General features: G+C 42.7%; 2 protein-coding genes and 3 non-coding genes across 11 annotated transcripts; 4 read left to right on the plus strand and 1 right to left on the minus strand.

Moving 5' to 3' along the window:
• The first annotated feature begins 51 nt into the window (after positions 1–51).
• On the plus strand, positions 52–14,840 carry GNL3 (G protein nucleolar 3). 4 transcript variants are annotated; one of them, XR_004819905.1, is made up of 17 exons: positions 52–200; positions 1,208–1,266; positions 1,630–1,767; positions 1,884–1,997; positions 2,218–2,301; positions 3,103–3,235; positions 4,014–4,123; positions 4,367–4,490; positions 4,887–4,974; positions 5,693–5,910; positions 6,012–6,150; positions 6,232–6,368; positions 6,459–6,640; positions 6,921–6,987; positions 7,083–7,182; positions 11,011–11,144; positions 14,578–14,840. XR_004819905.1 is itself a non-coding variant. In XM_027582412.1 (16 exons), exons 1-15 carry the CDS (start codon positions 188–190, stop codon positions 7,163–7,165), a joined length of 1,689 nt encoding a protein of 562 aa, XP_027438213.1. In that variant the 5' UTR covers positions 52–187; the 3' UTR covers positions 7,166–7,182; positions 11,011–13,066. The 4 variants fall into 4 exon arrangements, 3 of the variants coding, with proteins under 3 accessions (XP_027438213.1, XP_035581909.1, XP_027438214.1); XM_027582412.1 differs by lacking the exon at positions 14,578–14,840 and having other exon boundaries at positions 11,011–13,066; XM_035726016.1 differs by lacking the exons at positions 11,011–11,144; positions 14,578–14,840 and having other exon boundaries at positions 7,083–7,261.
• On the plus strand, positions 3,276–3,352 carry LOC113919113. Its single transcript, XR_003518841.1, has one exon. It is a non-coding gene; the product is annotated as a small nucleolar RNA SNORD19 (small nucleolar RNA).
• Positions 4,170–4,251, plus strand: LOC113919121. Its single transcript, XR_003518849.1, has one exon. It is a non-coding gene; the product is annotated as a small nucleolar RNA SNORD19B (small nucleolar RNA).
• Positions 5,558–5,634, plus strand: LOC113919117. The gene has a single exon (XR_003518845.1). It is a non-coding gene; the product is annotated as a small nucleolar RNA SNORD69 (small nucleolar RNA).
• On the minus strand, positions 7,410–17,398 carry GLT8D1 (glycosyltransferase 8 domain containing 1). Of its 4 annotated transcripts, XM_027582417.2 has the most exons (11): positions 17,204–17,398; positions 15,439–15,525; positions 13,255–13,308; positions 13,073–13,171; positions 10,854–11,067; positions 9,386–9,503; positions 9,177–9,261; positions 8,893–9,005; positions 8,348–8,514; positions 8,119–8,231; positions 7,410–7,948 (listed from the first exon to the last, which is right to left on the minus strand). In XM_027582417.2, exons 3-11 carry the CDS (start codon positions 13,268–13,270, stop codon positions 7,764–7,766), a joined length of 1,110 nt encoding a protein of 369 aa, XP_027438218.1. In that variant the 5' UTR covers positions 13,271–13,308; positions 15,439–15,525; positions 17,204–17,398; the 3' UTR covers positions 7,410–7,763. The 4 variants fall into 4 exon arrangements, with proteins under 4 accessions (XP_027438218.1, XP_027438216.1, XP_027438217.1 ...); XM_027582415.2 differs by lacking the exon at positions 15,439–15,525 and having other exon boundaries at positions 17,204–17,396; XM_027582416.1 differs by lacking the exon at positions 17,204–17,398 and having other exon boundaries at positions 15,369–15,500.
• Between the last annotated feature and the right edge of the window lie 58 nt (positions 17,399–17,456).

The following is a 17,456-nucleotide window of genomic DNA, read 5'->3' on the forward strand; positions in this document are numbered from 1 at the left end:
CCAAGCGAACCCGGCCCCGCACGACACTGCGTGCGCGCGCACGCGAGCGGGCAGCGGCGCTCTTTACGGCGGTAGCGTCAGTGCGTGACGCTCGAGCTTGGCCGCAATTTACACGTGGCTGTGTTGGAGGCGCGTGGTTGTTGCTGCCGCTACAGTCGCTGTCGGCACTGCGCTAGCCACTACCAGTATGAAGCGACCGAGTGAGTGGGGTCAGGGAGCGGGTGTGGAGGGGCCTTTCTCCAATGGTTGACGAAACACCGGGGCGCTCTTATGTGGGAATGGAGGAGCCTGCGGGTAGGCCGTCGCGCTGGTCCCCAGTAGAAGCGAGGGTTGGAAGGCCCCACGCTGACCGCCGGTTTGTTTTACGAAAGGAAGACAAAAGTGAATTTCACCGGAGCACTTGGGTGGTTCAGTCGGTAAAGCGGCGGCCTTCGGCTCAGGTCATGATCCCGGGGTCCTGGTATTTAGCCCTGCGTGGACTCCTTGCTCAGCGGGGAGTCTGCTTCTCCCTCTGCCCTTCTCCTTGCTCTTGTTCTGTGTCAAAATCTTAAAAAAAAAAAAAGAGAGAGAGACGGAGGGAGTCTTTGACAGAGACAGAGTACAAGCAGGGAGAGGGAGAAGCAGGTTTCCCGCTGAGCAAGGAGCCCCATGCGGGACTCGATCCCAGCACCCTGGGATCATGACCTGAGCCAAAGGCAGACGCTTAACCAACTGAGCCACCCAGGCGCCTACATAAATAAAATCTTCAAAGAAAAAAAAAAAGGGAAGATGAAGCCTGGGCCTCTTGCGTAAACAGTGTCTGAGCCAGGTTGCAGGCCCAGCATTTTCCTCCCTTGGCCCACGTTCAGTCTGGCCCTAGAGAGGTCTGAGTGCCACCTCCGAAATCCACTGTTAGGTCCTAACTTGTGATTCACCGTGTGTGACAAGAAGTGCCTGCCGTTTTGGGTCTCATGCTCCTGTGTGCGATTTCAGTCTACTATGGGAAGAGGGGGCGTAAGGAAGCTGGGCTCTGCTCCGGATATACTGTGTCAAATTGTCCGGAGATTTTAGAATGGCCTAAGTTTATTATCCACCATATATGATTCTTAAATTAGGTTTGAGAGCTAATTGCTAAATGGGAAAAGGGACGTAACCCCCGAGCAGTCACTAAAAACTAAACAAATGGATCTCTTGTGTCTAATTGTTTTGCGATGGGTTTTTTTTGTAGAGTTAAAGAAAGCAAGTAAACGCATGACCTGCCATAAGCGTTATAAAATCCAAAAAAAGGTAAGTGCTGTGTTTGAAGAGCTATATTAAAATAATGCAAAACTGATTTCTGCCCCACCTCTCCTCCACCGGGAGGTTTGGATTAATAGGATTTCACCTCATGAAACTGGGGTTAAATAGACTGTGGGCACAAGTTCTTAGACATCAGGAGTGTAGCTCTGGGAAAGGGCAGTAATTTGGTGATAAGTCTGTAAACTCTGATTAACATGTTAATGTCTGCAAAGAGTCTCCTGATAACATTTTTTTCCTGTTTTATACATAAATATGTATGTTTTCTATACGGTTATAAGTTAACTTTTCCAGGTTATTTTATAGGTATAACCAACTTTAGTCAGGTACTCACAAGAATTTTTATTATAATAGGTTCGAGAGCACCATCGAAAATTGAGGAAGGAGGCTAAAAAACGGGGTCGCAAAAAGCCTAGAAAAGACCCAGGAGTTCCAAACAGTGCTCCCTTTAAAGAAGCTCTTCTTCGGGAAGCTGAGCTAAGGAAACAGCGGGTAAGATATGTTAATTCAAACTTTGAACAAGTGATGTGTGGGTATGTGTAGCTTTTCAAAGTAAAATAACACCAGGTTGCTTTGGCTCACCCATTTCTCTTACGGCTTGGACACAGCTTGAAGAACTAAAACAGCAGCAGAAACTTGACAGGCAGAAGGAACAGGAAAAGAAAAGAAAACTTGAAATTAACCCTGGTGTTAAGCCATCTAACTTGGAACCTGTGAAGGAGGTAGGATTAAGTATCTTTGTGAATGAGGGTTCTGACGTAGACGTAAAAACACATACCCGGGGCAGGGGCTGCTGTGCCTCTTGGACAGAGAGAGTTCCAACTCTCTTTTACTAACAGAAATATCACCTGCAGTGCCCGTAGTTAGCCATGGAAAATGGAGAATCAGGTTGCACCTAAAGTGCTAATTTTGTGTCCTTTTCCCCTTATCTTTATCTTGCAGGAATTTGGGCATGGCAGAGCTAAGGACAAACCCAAGTCAGGCAAACAGAATCCGAAGAAGTTGTATTGTCAGGAACTTAAAAAGGTATTTTAGTCTAGGTCAGTGTCTAAAAATGGTAATGAGGTTGAAAAGGCTAGAGTTCTTTTTCTGACACCAGCCCTGTAAATGTGGAAGTGGAGTTCACTTGAGCTAGATGAATCCTTTAGCAAGTTGACTTACCCCGTTTTTTAGTTTTTATTTTTATTTATTTATTTATTGTGGTTTATTCTACTTAGGGCCTTTTCTATTTAACTGAAATATTCTTAAGATTTAAAATTTTTGCACAGGAACAGTTCCCTATAAGCTTCATTTACAAAAATGGTTGCTTTGTGTTAAAGTAACATGTTGATAGTGGTTTTTTAAAATAGAGGAAAATACATTAGAGCAAGTAGTGTGGAAACAATACTCTGTTGAAACGTAAGTGAAGGAAGTCAAGGGAGTGTCTTGGCATAGTTGCTCCCCAGAACTCCATCCCCAATATCCATTTTCCCAGGCTCACTCCCCTCTGAATAGAACATGACTGCTGCCTAGCAGCTCTTGCAGGGCCGGGGGGAGGGGGGGTGGCGTCACACTATGTAATTCACCATTGGAGGGTTATAGATTCGGACAGTGGAGGTATTTCCACTTTTGAAATCCATTTTGATGGGAGACTAGAGGCTGCCAAGCAAACCTATATTTTACTTTCCTGTGAGAAATGATGAACATGTGAACATTCTTCATGCCCAGGTGAAGATGTAAGATCCAACTCTGAGCTCACCCTGCTGCAAAGTGGAAAATGTCAGTATACTTGTATGGAGGGTGTTGCCAGAGCAAGGGATGCTCCTCTGATAGTTTCTGCCTTGACAGGTGATTGAAGCCTCAGATGTTGTGCTGGAGGTGCTCGATGCCAGAGATCCACTTGGTTGCAGGTGTCCCCAGGTAGAAGAGGCCATTATCCAGGATGGACAGAAGAAGCTGGTACTTGTATTAAATAAATCAGGTGAGCAAAGGGATGCCTTTTATGTTCCATATGCACTAGTGAGGTATGAGGAAAATATGTGAGCAGTCTGATTTTCACTGAAGACTGATAAGATCCAACTCTGACCTCAGTAAAGCCAGTGCATATGGTCTTGTTGCCAAAGACAGTGCTGGGCAATGGGATGGAGGTATTTTCTGTAAGTGATTAACAGGTTTCTACTGTTCTTTTGCCATTCAGTATTTATCATCTTGTCTTATTTAAGAGTGTAAGCTTCTCTACTCAGCTTACTGTGCAATATATTGCACATAGGAAGTGATGGTAGTTTGCCATATTCCCCACATCTGCATAAAGTCTATACATGACAGTATTTATATGAAATGCACTTAGGAAGCATTGGTTTGAACATCAGGGCCAGGAAAACCCAGAATAGAGAGAGACTTGTGAAGCAGAAAGTAAGAATGGCATTCAGTTACTGTTGGTAACTCTCAGGTAACATGGCTGATTCTGGAAACATAGCTGTAGAGTTAAGCTAGTAGGGTCATAATCTACAGGTTGACTTAATTCTGAAAGGGTGAGCCGGGCAGAGGGGGACTGAAGAAATACTGAGGTGTAGATGCTGAACTCTGTTAAGATAAGGGCAGCATGGTAGGGAGCTTACCCTCTTCCCATCTTCCACTTAAATCCTTTTGAAAAAACTGAAGAAACAAACGAGAGTAAAATCCAGTTTATCAGATAGTGCATATTCATGTCAACAAAGTGACCAAATTGTAGCATGTGTCTTATTCCTAATCCCTATTAGATTTGGTACCAAAGGAGAATTTGGAGAACTGGCTAAATTATTTGAAGAAGGAATTACCAACAGTGGTGTTCAGAGCCTCAACAAATAAAGACAAGGGCAAGATAATCAAGGTACTCTTTTCAGTCGGTGGTGGGAAGTGTGGTTCTTTCAGATTTTGGATGGCTGAAATATGATGAGTGTATAAAATCTTGATTAAAAAATGAGAACTCAAAAGATCCAACTCTGATTTCATCCAGAGATAATCTGAAAGATAATAGTGTGGTGATTTTAATAGCTGGGCTCTGGAGTCAGATTGCTTGGGTTTTATCTGGTGGGTTATCAGAAGTAGTTAAACTAATTATATGGAATTTTAGCATTTGAAGGTAAGGAAGAGAGCTCCATTCAAAAGCGAAGTCTGTGTTGGGAAAGACAGCCTTTGGAAGCTTCTCAGAGGTTTTCAGGAGGCTTGTGGCAAAGCCATTCAGGTTGGAGTAATTGGTGAGTTTCAGTTCAACACACTTTATTTATGTCTTATCTCTTAAGTGCCAGGGTTTTATTCATGTTAACTGTGTCTTGGGTTGGTACTCAATAAAGGGCTTGTTCGAACATTAGCTTCTTGCCCACTTCATCATCACAAAAATTTTAATTGCTGCCTGTTTCAGTGCTGTGCACTGTAGGAAGTTGGCTTCTGAAAGCTCCTGGTTTATTTGAATTAATCATCTTTCCTGCTCTTTGATTACTTGTGCAAGAAATGAAGATGCTAAGATTGGTCTTAGTGTTGAAGTGAAGACACTCAGATCCAACTCTTGCTGCAAACATCAGGCAAACCTAAGGCAGTGGAAATTTTGTAATTACCAATAGGTAATGCCTTTTCTGTGGATTTCCCATTTGTAGGTTTCCCAAATGTGGGGAAAAGCAGCATCATCAATAATTTAAAACAAGAACGGATATGTAATGTTGGTATATCCATGGGGCTTACAAGGTAAAGTGAGTTTTTCCATAATTGTGATATTTCATTATAGATGAATAATTGTTTTGGATAGCTTAAGGAAGACCATTTACTATTTTTATTTTAGAGGTGTCAGTGAAAGGAACGGGGTTAAGTCAGTGCTAGACTTAGGGAAGAATTGATTAGAGTGGAATAGCTCACATCTAGTTTGAAAGACAAGCAAATAGATTTGAGAGAAGAGGAAGCTGCCTCAGAAGGGATGCTTGAACTCAATTCTGAATTGAAGCCAGCCAGGTGGGGGCGCCTCGGTGGCTCAGATGGTTAAGCGTCTGCCTTAGGCTCAGGTCATGATCCCAGGGTCCTGGGATCGAGCCCTGCATCGGGCTCCCTGCTCCGTGGGAAGCCTGCTTCTCCCCCTCCCTCTGCCACTCCCCCAGCTTGTGTTCCCTGTCTTGCTGTCAAATAAATAAATAAATAAATCTTAAAAAAAAAGTCAGCCAGGTGGAGGGGAAATTTTCATGGCAGAGGAAATGGCATGTGTTTAGGTCAACAGATAAGCTCTAACATGTAGTGTTTCTCTTTAGTAGGGGAGGAACACTGTTAAGAGTTTCAGATGAACATGAAGCAAATGATGATAAACTGGATCTGACAGACTGTGCTGAGTTTGTTCAATCCAACCCTGAGCTTCGTGTTGTCTCTCGTCCTTCAGGTAAACCAGTGCTCCCATCAGTTACCATCCCTCTTGTTCCAGGTGCATGCACGTTGTCCCCCTGGACAAACAAATCACAGTCCTAGACAGTCCAAGTCTCATTGTGTCTCCACTTAACTCTGCCAGCGCACTTGCTCTGAGAAGTCCAGCAAGTATTGAGGTGGTGAAACCAGTGGAGGCTGCTAGTGCCATCTTGGCCCAGGCTGATGCTCGACAGGTAGAAGAACCCCCTTCCCTTGAGTTCTGTCTTCTCTTTCATCGTAAGCATTTTAAGTAGAAGATTTTCAAGGTTTTTTTTGTTTTGTTTTTTTTACACTGATCAGATGAATGACCTTTTCGGTTTTTCTTTTTTTTAAGGTAGTACTGAAATTTACTGTTCCAGACTTTAAGAATCCTGTGGAGTTTTTTACATCGCTTGCTCAGAGAAGAGGACTGCACCGAAAAGGTGGAAGTCCAAATTTAGAAGGTGCTGCCAAACTGATGTGGTCGGAGTGGACAGGGTAAGACCCTTTCTGTTGGTATTTTGAGGATCACATGGAATGAAGGAACTGATTTTTGACAAATCTTGTTTTTAATACCAGTGCTTCCTTAGGTTACTATTGCCATCCCCCTACATCCTGGACTCCTTCTCCACATTTTAATGAGGGCATTTTGACAAACGTGAAACAGGACCTTAATCTGGACGAACTGGAAAAGAACAATGCACACAGCATACGTAGTAAGCAAGTCTTGTGTTTGCGGTCTTCATTAGCTGACAGGCAAATAAAAGGTCTCCTCTGTTTACATGAGCGCTGTGTTCCTTCCCTAGCTATCAGGGGCCCTCGTTTAGCCAGCAGCATCCTTTTCCAGTCTTCGGGTCTGACAAATGGAATAATTGAGGAAAAGGACGTACCTGAAGAACTGCCAAAACAGAAGGAGAAGCAGCAGGAGGAGGGGGAGAACTACAGTGACCTTGACAGTGACCAGGAAAGTGTTGAAGAAGCAGCTGGTGTAAGTATGTTGCACGAGTTGCTTAAGCTGAAGTAAGTTTTCTAGCATTATAATGTCTAACAAATGGGAAGGGGCTAAAGGGAAAAATTAAACAGTTCATGACAGATTACAAAAAAAAAAACTCCCTTAAAATTTAAATATTTAAGGGTTGTAATCATTAGTCTTAATTTTGTGTGTCCATTTATATGTAACTTCAGAGTCTTTTTCCAGATATGCAATTCCTTGGATTAATGAACAGACAAGGGCTACTAATCTTGTACTATTTCTCTTCGTCCCACAGGAAAAGAGCTTAGACATGTCTGGGGCAGAAGAGGCCTGGGAGGCACTGCCTGAGGAGTCTCAAGCAGGTGGGGCAACTTGGGTGGAGGGATTTACTAACAAAGCAGCATGGTATGGAATTGCCCTTTTTTTTGAAACCTCTTTTTTTTTTCCTCCAATATAGATGAGTTCGCACATTCTTACATCTCAGATAAAATGACTGAAGAGGAAGATGATGCTTATGACTTCAGCACAGACTATGTATAACAGAACCTTGTCCTTTTGTAAGGTGGCTTCTTAACATTTTGAACAGACTGCTAAGCTGTTGTGTGTGCTGTACCAGTTTGTTACAGTATGATGTAAACTGTAAATTTTGTAACTATCATACATTCGTTTTAAAAAATAAGGCAGTGTAGAAAGTGTCTAAGTTCTATAAGAAGACAACTCCTCTCTCAACACAATGAGTGAATGGAAGTATAGTTAATTATCTGGAAGCAAAAAATCATACCTATTGAAAAATGTAGGTTTCACTTTATTAACAGATCAGACCACAGGTTAAGGTCACAAAATTAAAACCAAGCAGCAGTGTTGAACTAGCTGTACCACCCCTGTCAGTCCTTTTACCTCCGGTCATTCAGCACGGTAGTAAGCAAACACTTGGTAAGGCAGATGGGAACACGTATAGTCTCTCTGGGGAGCTAGCTGACTGCTAGCTGGGGCAGTTTGTCCTCCTGACCCAGCTGAAATGTCCCTTTTTCCGTGGGCTGCCGCAGATAGGCTTTGAAGCCTTGCAACTGTTACTTCCCACACATACTGTCTTCCAGGATTTCCTGAGAAATGCTTCTAGTATAAATTACGTTTTGTTTTATATTGAAATCTCCATATGTCTTCGGATCAGGCTGAATTTGCCTGTTGGGTCTGGAATATACCATTTTTCCCAGACATCAGAATAGGAAGCAGTTCTTCCCCATGGCTTAAAGTGACCATTCCAATGGAGTAACTTGGCAGCCTTTACAAACTGGGGTGAATATCGTTTTCCAGCACTGGAACCTTACATTGAGAGAAAAAGAGCCAAATGATTGTACTAGTTACTAGTCAGAAATAATGCTACATCAAACTGTAGAAAACTTAAAGGAAACTAGATACAGCCCGTCCCTGAGGATAGTCCTTCAACTAATTCCTTATTAGCTTAGGCATTTTGGTGAATTTTTTTGACTTACCAAGGTGGCGGACATTCCACATGGGGTCGATTGTAGAGTGCTGTTGATAAAATACAATCAGCAGAGGAGGTGTGGTGGTGCTGCCAGCCAGTGTTCTGCTATACAGCCCCTCTCTTGGGAGAGATGACAAATGTAAGGTATTAGTGGAAAATCCTGACAAATTAGTCTTAAGATAAGACCCCCAGGGTTGAAATTAGGGTCTTCACAGTGTGGTCAGCTATATACTTACTCTACATTGAGTTTCATCCATTTTTCCAGCTGGTTAGTTATATTTTGTTTTTTCCATTCTGTCAAGTTTGCAACAAAAACTCCAGGATTAAATGAGCAGGTGCTGGCTTTCATGGAAAGTTTGCGAATTCTTTCCTTTTTATAGTCAAGATAGCCGATGTAATTGTACTAAAACACAAAGGGGAAATAGAGATGTTCACTGCCTCAAACAGAATAGATCTGTAACTAATAAAGAATATAATAAAGAAAAAACCTGCTTATTAAACTACTTGGATTATCAGCAGAGGGTTCCACGTAAGTGAAATCTCGGATTCGAAGTTAAGAGTAGAAACCTAGAATAAACACACTAAGCTAGATGTTCAAGGAGAATTAGGTTGTCAAGTTCACCGACCAATCCATAGGAAAGCAACTTTGAGTTCTGGGATGAAGTGAGGAATGTAAAACGCAGCAAAAAAGAAAGAGCTCCCTGATTTTGTTGCCTTCCCTCCATTACCCTGCATTACAGAGCGTGGAGTGTCTGTACAAGGTAACGAATAAATAACTCACTTGGTTCCCTGCTCCACGGATGACAACTTTGGTAGAGGCTGAGTCACAATCTTCTGAAAATGCAGCTGCATGTCCTGGCTTCAATGGTGTATTATAAAGGGCAAGAATATCCCCTGAAATAGACAAAGTATAAGATTTACAAAAGATTTATACTTTGAGTTGCCTCAAGATGCCCATTCCTCCCAATTAGGATGACCTTTTATAGGATACCATAAATAAAACAACCACAACCTCCCAAACTCTGGACAGAGAACAGCACCAATGGTAATAACAGTCTTTGGTACCTTGCACAATTACATCATCATCCATATATATGGCCTTCTTTGCACTGGGAACCAGAATTGGCAAGTAGAACCGTGCAAAGGTTAACTGGGAAAGGAAAAGGAAAGAGGCATTGGCATAGGATTCGTCAGTGGCTAAGCCTTCATTAGAAACTGTGTTGTTCTAGAGTCAACTATATTCCCAAGTACAAACAAGGATGCACAGAACTCACTGGTTTTATGGATTCCCCCTGGTCAGGATCCTCCTTTACTTTCCCTTCCAAAAGTTTAGTGTCAAAATTCACAATTTTGTACCTGATGGTTTTCAAGGTACTGCCGCTGAGCCAGGACCTGATGAAAATATACCAAGTTTCAGTTTTATATAACCATGTCCCCAAGACTGCAGCCTTCTCTTTGTGCCTTCCAAGGGCATAATGTAAGAGAAACCCTGGCGACCAGATAGGTGTCTTAAAGCCCGTTCACCCCTTCCCCTCTGCAAATCCTGGATTCCTCATCTGCAGTGAGGGTGTGCCCATCCAAGTCCCTGCCTGAACCACAATTCTGTGGTGATGGATAGTGCTCCCACCAGGCTCACACTTGGGATCACTGCTGTGGAAAAACTCTGGAGTTGAGAACATTCCATCACCACATGTGGTCCAACTCTTGTCCCAAATACATGGTAAAGAAGTCAGACTTCGATTGTAGTGAAAGCTAATTATCGACAAAGTGGTAATCACGCTATTACAGACTCATTAATTCACTGTAATGACTAATTCTTCCACCCGAGTCTAAGGTATTCTAAGAAAAATTCCATGTTCTCTAAAGTATTGCACATTTTTTCTGTAGCTATTCTAATGCAGTATTTGTTTTTACATTATTTTAGATGGTTTTGGATAAAATGGGAAAAATAAGTCACAATTTTCACAAACTAAACATGAACCATGTAGAAAGGCACAAGGACAAATGTTTTAGAACTTTGACAACTGTCAACCTGTTAGACAAGACGTTTGACTAAATTTCATAAATCTGAATTCAGAGCATTTTTAAGACCTGGGTGAACTCTTGTTCATCAGCTTAGGATTCTATTATTAGTTACAACAATTGTAGTAAGGAACATTTACTCAATGATTATGTTCTTAGTGTTTTTTATATATTTTCTCATTTGCAACACAATAATCCTCTAAGTTGGATATTTTCACCCCATACTTAGAGATCTGGAAATGGGCTCCAAGGGGTTAAGTAATGTTACCCAGTCACTCTGGGCCAGGATCTGGATTCAGTGTCTGCTCACTTCGCCACACCACCTTGCCATTGCTTCCCCATCCCATCCCACTCTGGACCTAATCAGGGTATGTCCATGAGATAAGGAACTTGTAACAGGATATAAATCAACATACTGCTGCTTTCACTGAGAAGCTCATTACCAAAACAGTATCCGCTTGAGTTAACAATGTGTATATGGCACAGTGATTTACATCTTGGCACAAATTCCTTGTATTGTTTCTTCTACAATAGGGACATGTTTATGATACAATCACATGGAAAAATATGTCAAATGTGCAGTTTTTATGTGGTATAATTCCAACTGTATAGAAAAAGTATAGACATATAGACATATAGAAAAAAACATTTCCTGGATTGGCAGCTGGCCTGTTCTAGAGCATCCTCCAGAAGCAGAATCATCAGGCAAGCAGAGCTCACCGGAGATGGTCTGCTGTACCATTGAGTGTAACAATGTAGAACACCACATTGGAGCGAGTGTTGTGCTGAATGCTGTTTATAGCTGCAATGGCCCCCCCGAGCCTGTCTTCAGATGCAGCAATGACCACAGGAATCTCCTCTTGTCTCCCGTCTACAGCTTGCTGGGGAACATTTGGGACAAAGTCTATGGGCTGAAACCCCACAATTCCTGAATCTGCAAAGAACACACAAGAAAGGCATTGTGATACAATCTCATGAGCTTTTGACAGAGAGCCCAAGACATGAAAAGAGGTAAGGTGGGGATTATACTTACCTCATTCTCCCCTCATTATAATGTGAGGCATATAGCTCAGAAACTCTTCTCCTATATTTAACAAGGCTTTTGGAAAAGCAGAAGCATTAAAAAAAAAAAAATGGTGGAGTGAATTCTGATACACTACTGGTGGGAATACAACAATCTCTCAAGAATGTATTTTAGCAATTTGTGTCAAGAGCCTTAAATGCGGGGTACATGGCTGGCTCAGTCAGGGGAACTGCGACTCTTGATCTCAGGATTGTGAGTTCAAGCTCCACATCAGGGGTTGAGATTACTTAAATAAATGAACCTTAAACAGGTATATCGGCCTCTGAGCCAGTAATTCCCCTTGTCCTCTCTTAAGGACAAATCTGAGAAGTTACCCTTGTCCTCTCTTAAGGACAGATTTGAGAAAATCAGAAGTCACAAGTTTGTTTATAATTGTGAAAACCTAGAAAGAGACTAAACAGTTGTTTTTCACTCTATGAATTATGTCCCATAATAGGCATGAAATCAATTCAGTGGGTCACAATCAGAATTTGAGTAGGAAAATGGTTCCTGAATTGGAATAGAATTAGAAAAGTATCAGACTGCATCACACACAGCAACTCTAAGTACTGTTTCATAAGGGTTCTTTTCTGCCTTTTAAAATATATATTCATTCATTTACATTCATTGAACACTGAGCACCTAATATGTGGAAGGCAGTATCTAGGCACTGGGGTTGTAGCCATAAATAAAACGGAGAAAATCTCTGCCATCATGAAGGACAGACAATAAGCAAGTACACATGTATACTTGTGTGCTATATCTAACATGTTTCTTCATCAAAAAAAAAGTCTTGAGTCATTGTACCAAGACTATTTCCTGTGGAAACAAGCTATGGGGCATTAAAATTATGTATGAGGAGTACCATCATGGTGACTTGCTTCAGATACAATCACATGGAAAACCTGTCATGTGCAGTTTATAAAGTGCATAATCTCATAATAGAAAAACTATACACAGGAAGAGAAACCCAGGAAGGTACTATGCCAGAATTTTAATGATAGTTATCTCTAAGTAATGAAATCATGTATTCAATGAAAATTTATTGAGCACCTCCTGTGTACTGGCCATCATTTATATGCATGGGAGATAAAGGAGTGAACAAATTACTCTCATGGAGCCTAAATGCTCTTTTCATTTTTATAAATGTTCCCACTAGAACATACATTCCTTTATGTACATAGAATATGTATATATGTAAATACACACTTGTAAAATGTGCTATCAGAGCACTCAGTAAAGGTCAGGGGAAGGCTATTAGTCTTTTCTTGCTGTGGTCAACTATGGTAGGTGGCAAACCCAAAATGATTTTTGACAAACATCGTAAGGCCTCAAACATCCCTCAATACCAAAGCAGGAGCAATATGAACAACTAATTTAAAAGAACTGACAATGGAATTATACAGTAAAGTGATTTTTTTAATCAGTTGCTAGGCTTGATGGTTTTGTGTTTCTACTAGAGTCCTAGTGATACTCTTCCACAGGTTAAAGGAAAGTAACCACACTGACACTAGTAAATAGGGCAGGCATCAAAGAGAAGCGTCACTCATCTGTCCCCACCTTCTGAAGCCCTGCTCTGCTGCAGTGTGAGCAGACAGCAGCCCACAGAGGCTCCCCTAAGGCCTCTGATGGGGTGAAAAGGGATCTGCTGTCAGATCAAACCCTTAACAAATCTCCACATAACAGGAGAAGGGGTGGGGGGTGGGGCTGCAAGAGCCTGAGTACCACCACTCCCTTTCCCAGAGTCTAACAGCTTTTGTAAGGACAAGAAGAAAACTTCCTTTTCCTTTAGCCTAGTAATGTAACTTAGAATGTTGGGGTACAGGGAACTCCGGGTCCTCAACAGGTGCCAAGCCATTAGTAAGGGCTCCCATACCTGAAACCTCATTCCTTAGCAAACTGCTCAGGCCGAGGAAGTTATGGTGCAAAACCAGTAAGAAGAGAACAACAGCCAGGACCAGGACGATGATGTTTACTGAAACACAGGAAAAGCCTGCATTACATCTCTTTACCTTCTGAGCAGCTATAAAAACAATGTAATTTGTAGAAAGAGCATACCTTTACGGAATGACATCTTTCTCTTCTGTCTTATATAAATACTAGTTTTTAACCCTACAAGACAAAAACAAGCCCCCAAAGTCAGCAGGTACATGAGAATTACCATCAAAATGCCTCAACACTTTTATTCAGGTAGAAACATAACAGTATTTTCTGCCAGAAACTCATTTTGAATTAATAGTTTCCAAGAACCCAAATTGAGATCTGAATTTTATATAGTAGTCATGATAATAAAATACTTGCAAATAATGTGGGAGAAATAGATAGCTTTGTACATTAAATGTCACCAGATGAAAAGCAAAATAAATTCTACCAAGAGGAATACTTGGTAGAATACATTTCCACTATGGAAATGTATTTTCCATAGTGGATGAATTTCTGAATGAATTTCTACTCAAAATTCTGAATGAATTTCTACTCAAAATTCCTAGTTAAATTAGACATGGACTCAGTTATCTATGATCAGATAACCTGAGGTCGGCCTCATTGGTACAAAACATCCCTGTTCTGAGTTTTATCCCATTCGGCTTTAATTGGAATTAAAGAGAAAAACATTTATCAAATTCATTCAAAACTATAGCAGAGAGGGGTGCCTGGGTGGCTCAGTCAGTTAAGCATCTGCCTTTGGCTCAGGTCATGATCCCAGGGTCCTGGGATGGAGTCCTGCATCGGGCTCCCTGCTTGGCAGAGAGCCTGCTTCTCCCTCTCCCTCTGCTGCTCCCCCTGCTTATGCTCTGTCAAATAAATAAATAAAATCTTAAGATAATAATAATAATAATGGCACCTGGCTGTCTCAGTCAGTAGAGCATGTAACTCTTGATCTAGGGGTTGTGAGTTTGAGCCCCACAGTGGGTATAGAGATTACTTAAAAAATAAAAAATAAAAATCTAAAATAATCACAATCAAATGAGAATGTGTGTGTAACTAAATTAAACGATCAGATTTCTATAACATGTCTGGATAATGTTTCCTTAAAAGATTTTATGCATCCAGGATATTATGATCTTACCTCTGAGACCTTTACCTTTTCTACTTCATCCTCCCCCATAGGAGTACCTAACATTTACACAAGGCCATTAACTTCACAAAGCACTTTGAATTATAGCATATTTCTAAAATCAAAGTCTGAATTAATTTAATCGTAGAAGTGTGTCCCTATCAGACACCTGATTTCTTAAGATGTTTGAAAAAGAGAGAAAGATATTGAAGGATTGTTTTAAAAACGGGGGATTATCAGTCACACTACAAATTTGGGAGAAAATAATTTAAGACTCCTAAAGAATAATCTAAAATACAGTTTCCCCCTCTCATTTCTTTCTACAGCAGTACATATAAAGTACATCATACCAGTGAGCTACTTCTCTAAAGAACACACATCAGTATGCCTCAGCAGTGTGCCTCTATCACATGGTGAGCTGAGCCTTACCTACAGAAACCGGCTAACCAGGAGCTGCTAGACAAAACCATAGCATTTGCTGCTTAGAGCCAATTTCTAACAAGACTGGAAAGAACGATCACCCTCGAATAAATCTCATTTACTTAATGGTACAAGAGACAATGTCCACTAACAGTTACTTACAGATAGTGGGTTGAGAGGTGTATGTATTTGTGCTATTCCAGTTACCTAGACACAAAAAACCACAATCCTAGCAGGTACTTGATGTTTCAGCAGGGCAGAAACCACTTGCCTCTAAAATTCTTCCACAGTTACACGTATATGCAAAATGCCAATTATTATGAATAGGTCTGCTCCGCATTTTCTTTCCTGGTGCTATTCCTTGTAGTGAAATTCACTGATGTGGTTAGAAAGATTTCTCAAAACTTTACATAGACCCTGGGATGTGTAATAGTGGCTGTATTTTTCTAAGAGTACACAGCTGTGAACAATGTGATCAGCCATACTGTTTTTCACTATGGAAATTCATTTTTTGTTTAGAAATTATAAATAAAACCTTCACATTCCCAAATCACTCACAAAACATGCACACACGCATACAACCAAGGGAGGCATATCCAGAAATATGGGTGAAGAAATCTTAGGGAGAAAGAACATCACTTTTTTTAACTTGCTAGCTACCTGCATTAGTCCCCACATTCTTAGCAGCTGTGCCTACCTTTCCACCTTCCCTCTTGTTAATATGTAGTCCCATGAAAGGCCATTCCACTGACACTCTGTAACCTAACCTCTAATTGTTTCCTTGGTGCAGCTTCAGCAAACACTTTCCCTCTCTGCTGGATCACACCCATCAGCATATTATCATGCTCTTCTATCTTCCAGTTAATTAAAAAAAAGAGAGAGAGAGAGACACCATTACCCACACGCAAGTTGATCCACAGACCCATTTCTCTGCTCCCCTCATTCTAAAAGCTTGAAAAAATTGCATCTCTAGCTCCACTCCCTCTCCTCCTCTCCAACCAGACTTCCGTCCCTACTGTTCCATTCAAACTGATCTTCTTGAGGTCACCAAAGACCAAGGTCATCTTTCTGTCCCCTTATCCATTCCCCTTAGAGGCCATCAGGAAAGTTCACCATACCCCCTCCTTAATTATGAAATTCTCTCATTTGTTTTCTGTCTTCCCAGACTAGAATGTAAGCTCTCTGAGAACAGAGACCCCATTGAAAGTGTTTACTGATGCATCCTCACCATCTAAAAACCACGACTGATATTAGGCATGTGTTATTTGTTGAATGGTCTTGTAAACAGGAGCAAGGGTGTTCTCAGCTCAGAAAGGGAACACCATTTATAATGAAATACATTTCAACATAAGGGCCGACACGGATTCCAACAAAGATCTCTCTCAAATGGAACCAGACAGGCAATTTCCTTTTCTCATATCTTATAGCTCAGATACCATAAAGCCTCTACAGCAACTGCCACACAATGAAGTGCATTTAAAAAGGGATAACACAGGGGTGCCTGGCTGGCTCAGTCTCAGAAGCTAGCGATTCTTGATCTCGTGGTTGTGAGTTCAAGGCCCATGTTGGGTGTAGACATTGTTTAAATAAATAAAACTTAAAAAGGCGGCGCGGGGGTGGGGGGGCAGTAACAAAGAGGGACAGGTCTATTTCTATATACAACAGAAAGACTATTAGGTCTCTGCCAGGCTGAAAGGTGGAAAGGTACTAAGGATATACATCCACTTTCTCCTACCTCTTCATCTGGCTAGCTACTTGGCTTTCAGGACTCATGGGAGACTCTCCCAAACCCCATATTCAGCTGCACCTGCCCTTAGCTCCCACATCTCTCAGGCCTCCCTATCCCAGAATAAATTTGGCTGTCATTTATTTCTGGGGTTATGCCATTGTCTCCCTTGACACGCTCTGGGCTCTAGGAAGGAAAGAGCCTGGTGTTGGTCACAGCAGTATCCTAGGCCCACTGCATGGCATAGAAAAGGTACCGTGAATATATGAATGAGGGCGGCCGCCTGTCCCAGGAGTGCTGAGAATCCCACCGTCTGTGACCCCGACACGAAACACAGCATAGAGGCTAGAGGTCTGGGTTCCCCAGGACGGTTTCTCTCCGACACATGGGCACCGCACCTCGCTCAGAGTAACAAGGGAGGGCCTAAGTTTTTGAGGTAGACACACCCTTGAGAGAGAGGCAGAGCGAACCCTTGATGGGTCTCTATTGGGAGGGCCCGGTGCAGCCGGCGAGCATGCCGCACGGCCAACTTGGAGATTCTCCGGCTGGGGGTATCTCTCCATACCGGTGCAGGGGGACCGAGGGCGGGTCCCCTTTTCGAGGGGATGCCCTTTCTCTCGAGGATGTGGCCTGGAGTAGTCCCCTCTAAATTCTAGGAGACAATAGGGCCCCCTTACGCTTAGGGGCGACGGGGGTCGGTGGGACGCTCCGGAACCTCCCCCAAGGCCCAGAGACAACCCCCACCCGCCCTTCGTTAGGGTCCAGCCAAGCCGTTCCCCTAGGACGCTCCCCGCGGCAGCCCTTACCTGCAGCCGGAGGAGGCGGAGCCACGGCCCGAGCCCCGGCCCGCCCCGCCAGCTCAGCGTCCGCGCCGCAGGCCCGGGGGCCCAGGTCGCCGCCGGGCCGTCCGCCTCCCCTGCACTCGGGACCGAGCCCACCCGCCCGCTAGCTCCGCGGTCGTCGCACACTCCGGCAACCCGAAGTCTGCCCACCGCTCGGACTGCGGGAGCGTGGCGCCGAACAGGCGCCGCCGGGCAGCCCCGCCGCTGGGGTCCTCGC

Source organism: Zalophus californianus, chromosome 1, assembly GCF_009762305.2.
Source record: "Zalophus californianus isolate mZalCal1 chromosome 1, mZalCal1.pri.v2, whole genome shotgun sequence".
In the NCBI taxonomy this organism is placed as follows: Eukaryota; Metazoa; Chordata; class Mammalia; order Carnivora; family Otariidae; genus Zalophus; species Zalophus californianus.

Excerpts from the sequence above, each read along its gene's own strand:
- GNL3 (XM_027582412.1), top strand. Across the intron at positions 1,998-2,217 it reads ACTTGGAACCTGTGAAGGAG|GAATTTGGGCATGGCAGAGC; the intron begins GTAGGATTAAGT and ends TTTATCTTGCAG. Across the intron at positions 4,975-5,692 it reads ATATCCATGGGGCTTACAAG|GTGCATGCACGTTGTCCCCC; the intron begins GTAAAGTGAGTT and ends CTCTTGTTCCAG.
- GLT8D1 (XM_027582414.2), bottom strand. The coding sequence starts at position 13,360 with ATGGTAATTCTCATGTACCTGCTGACTTTGGGGGCTTGTTTTTGTCTT. Across the intron at positions 13,172-13,254 it reads AAAGATGTCATTCCGTAAAG|TAAACATCATCGTCCTGGTC; the intron begins GTATGCTCTTTC and ends CCTGTGTTTCAG. Across the intron at positions 9,504-10,853 it reads GGTACAGCAGACCATCTCCG|GTCCTGGCTCAGCGGCAGTA; the intron begins GTGAGCTCTGCT and ends TATTTTCATCAG.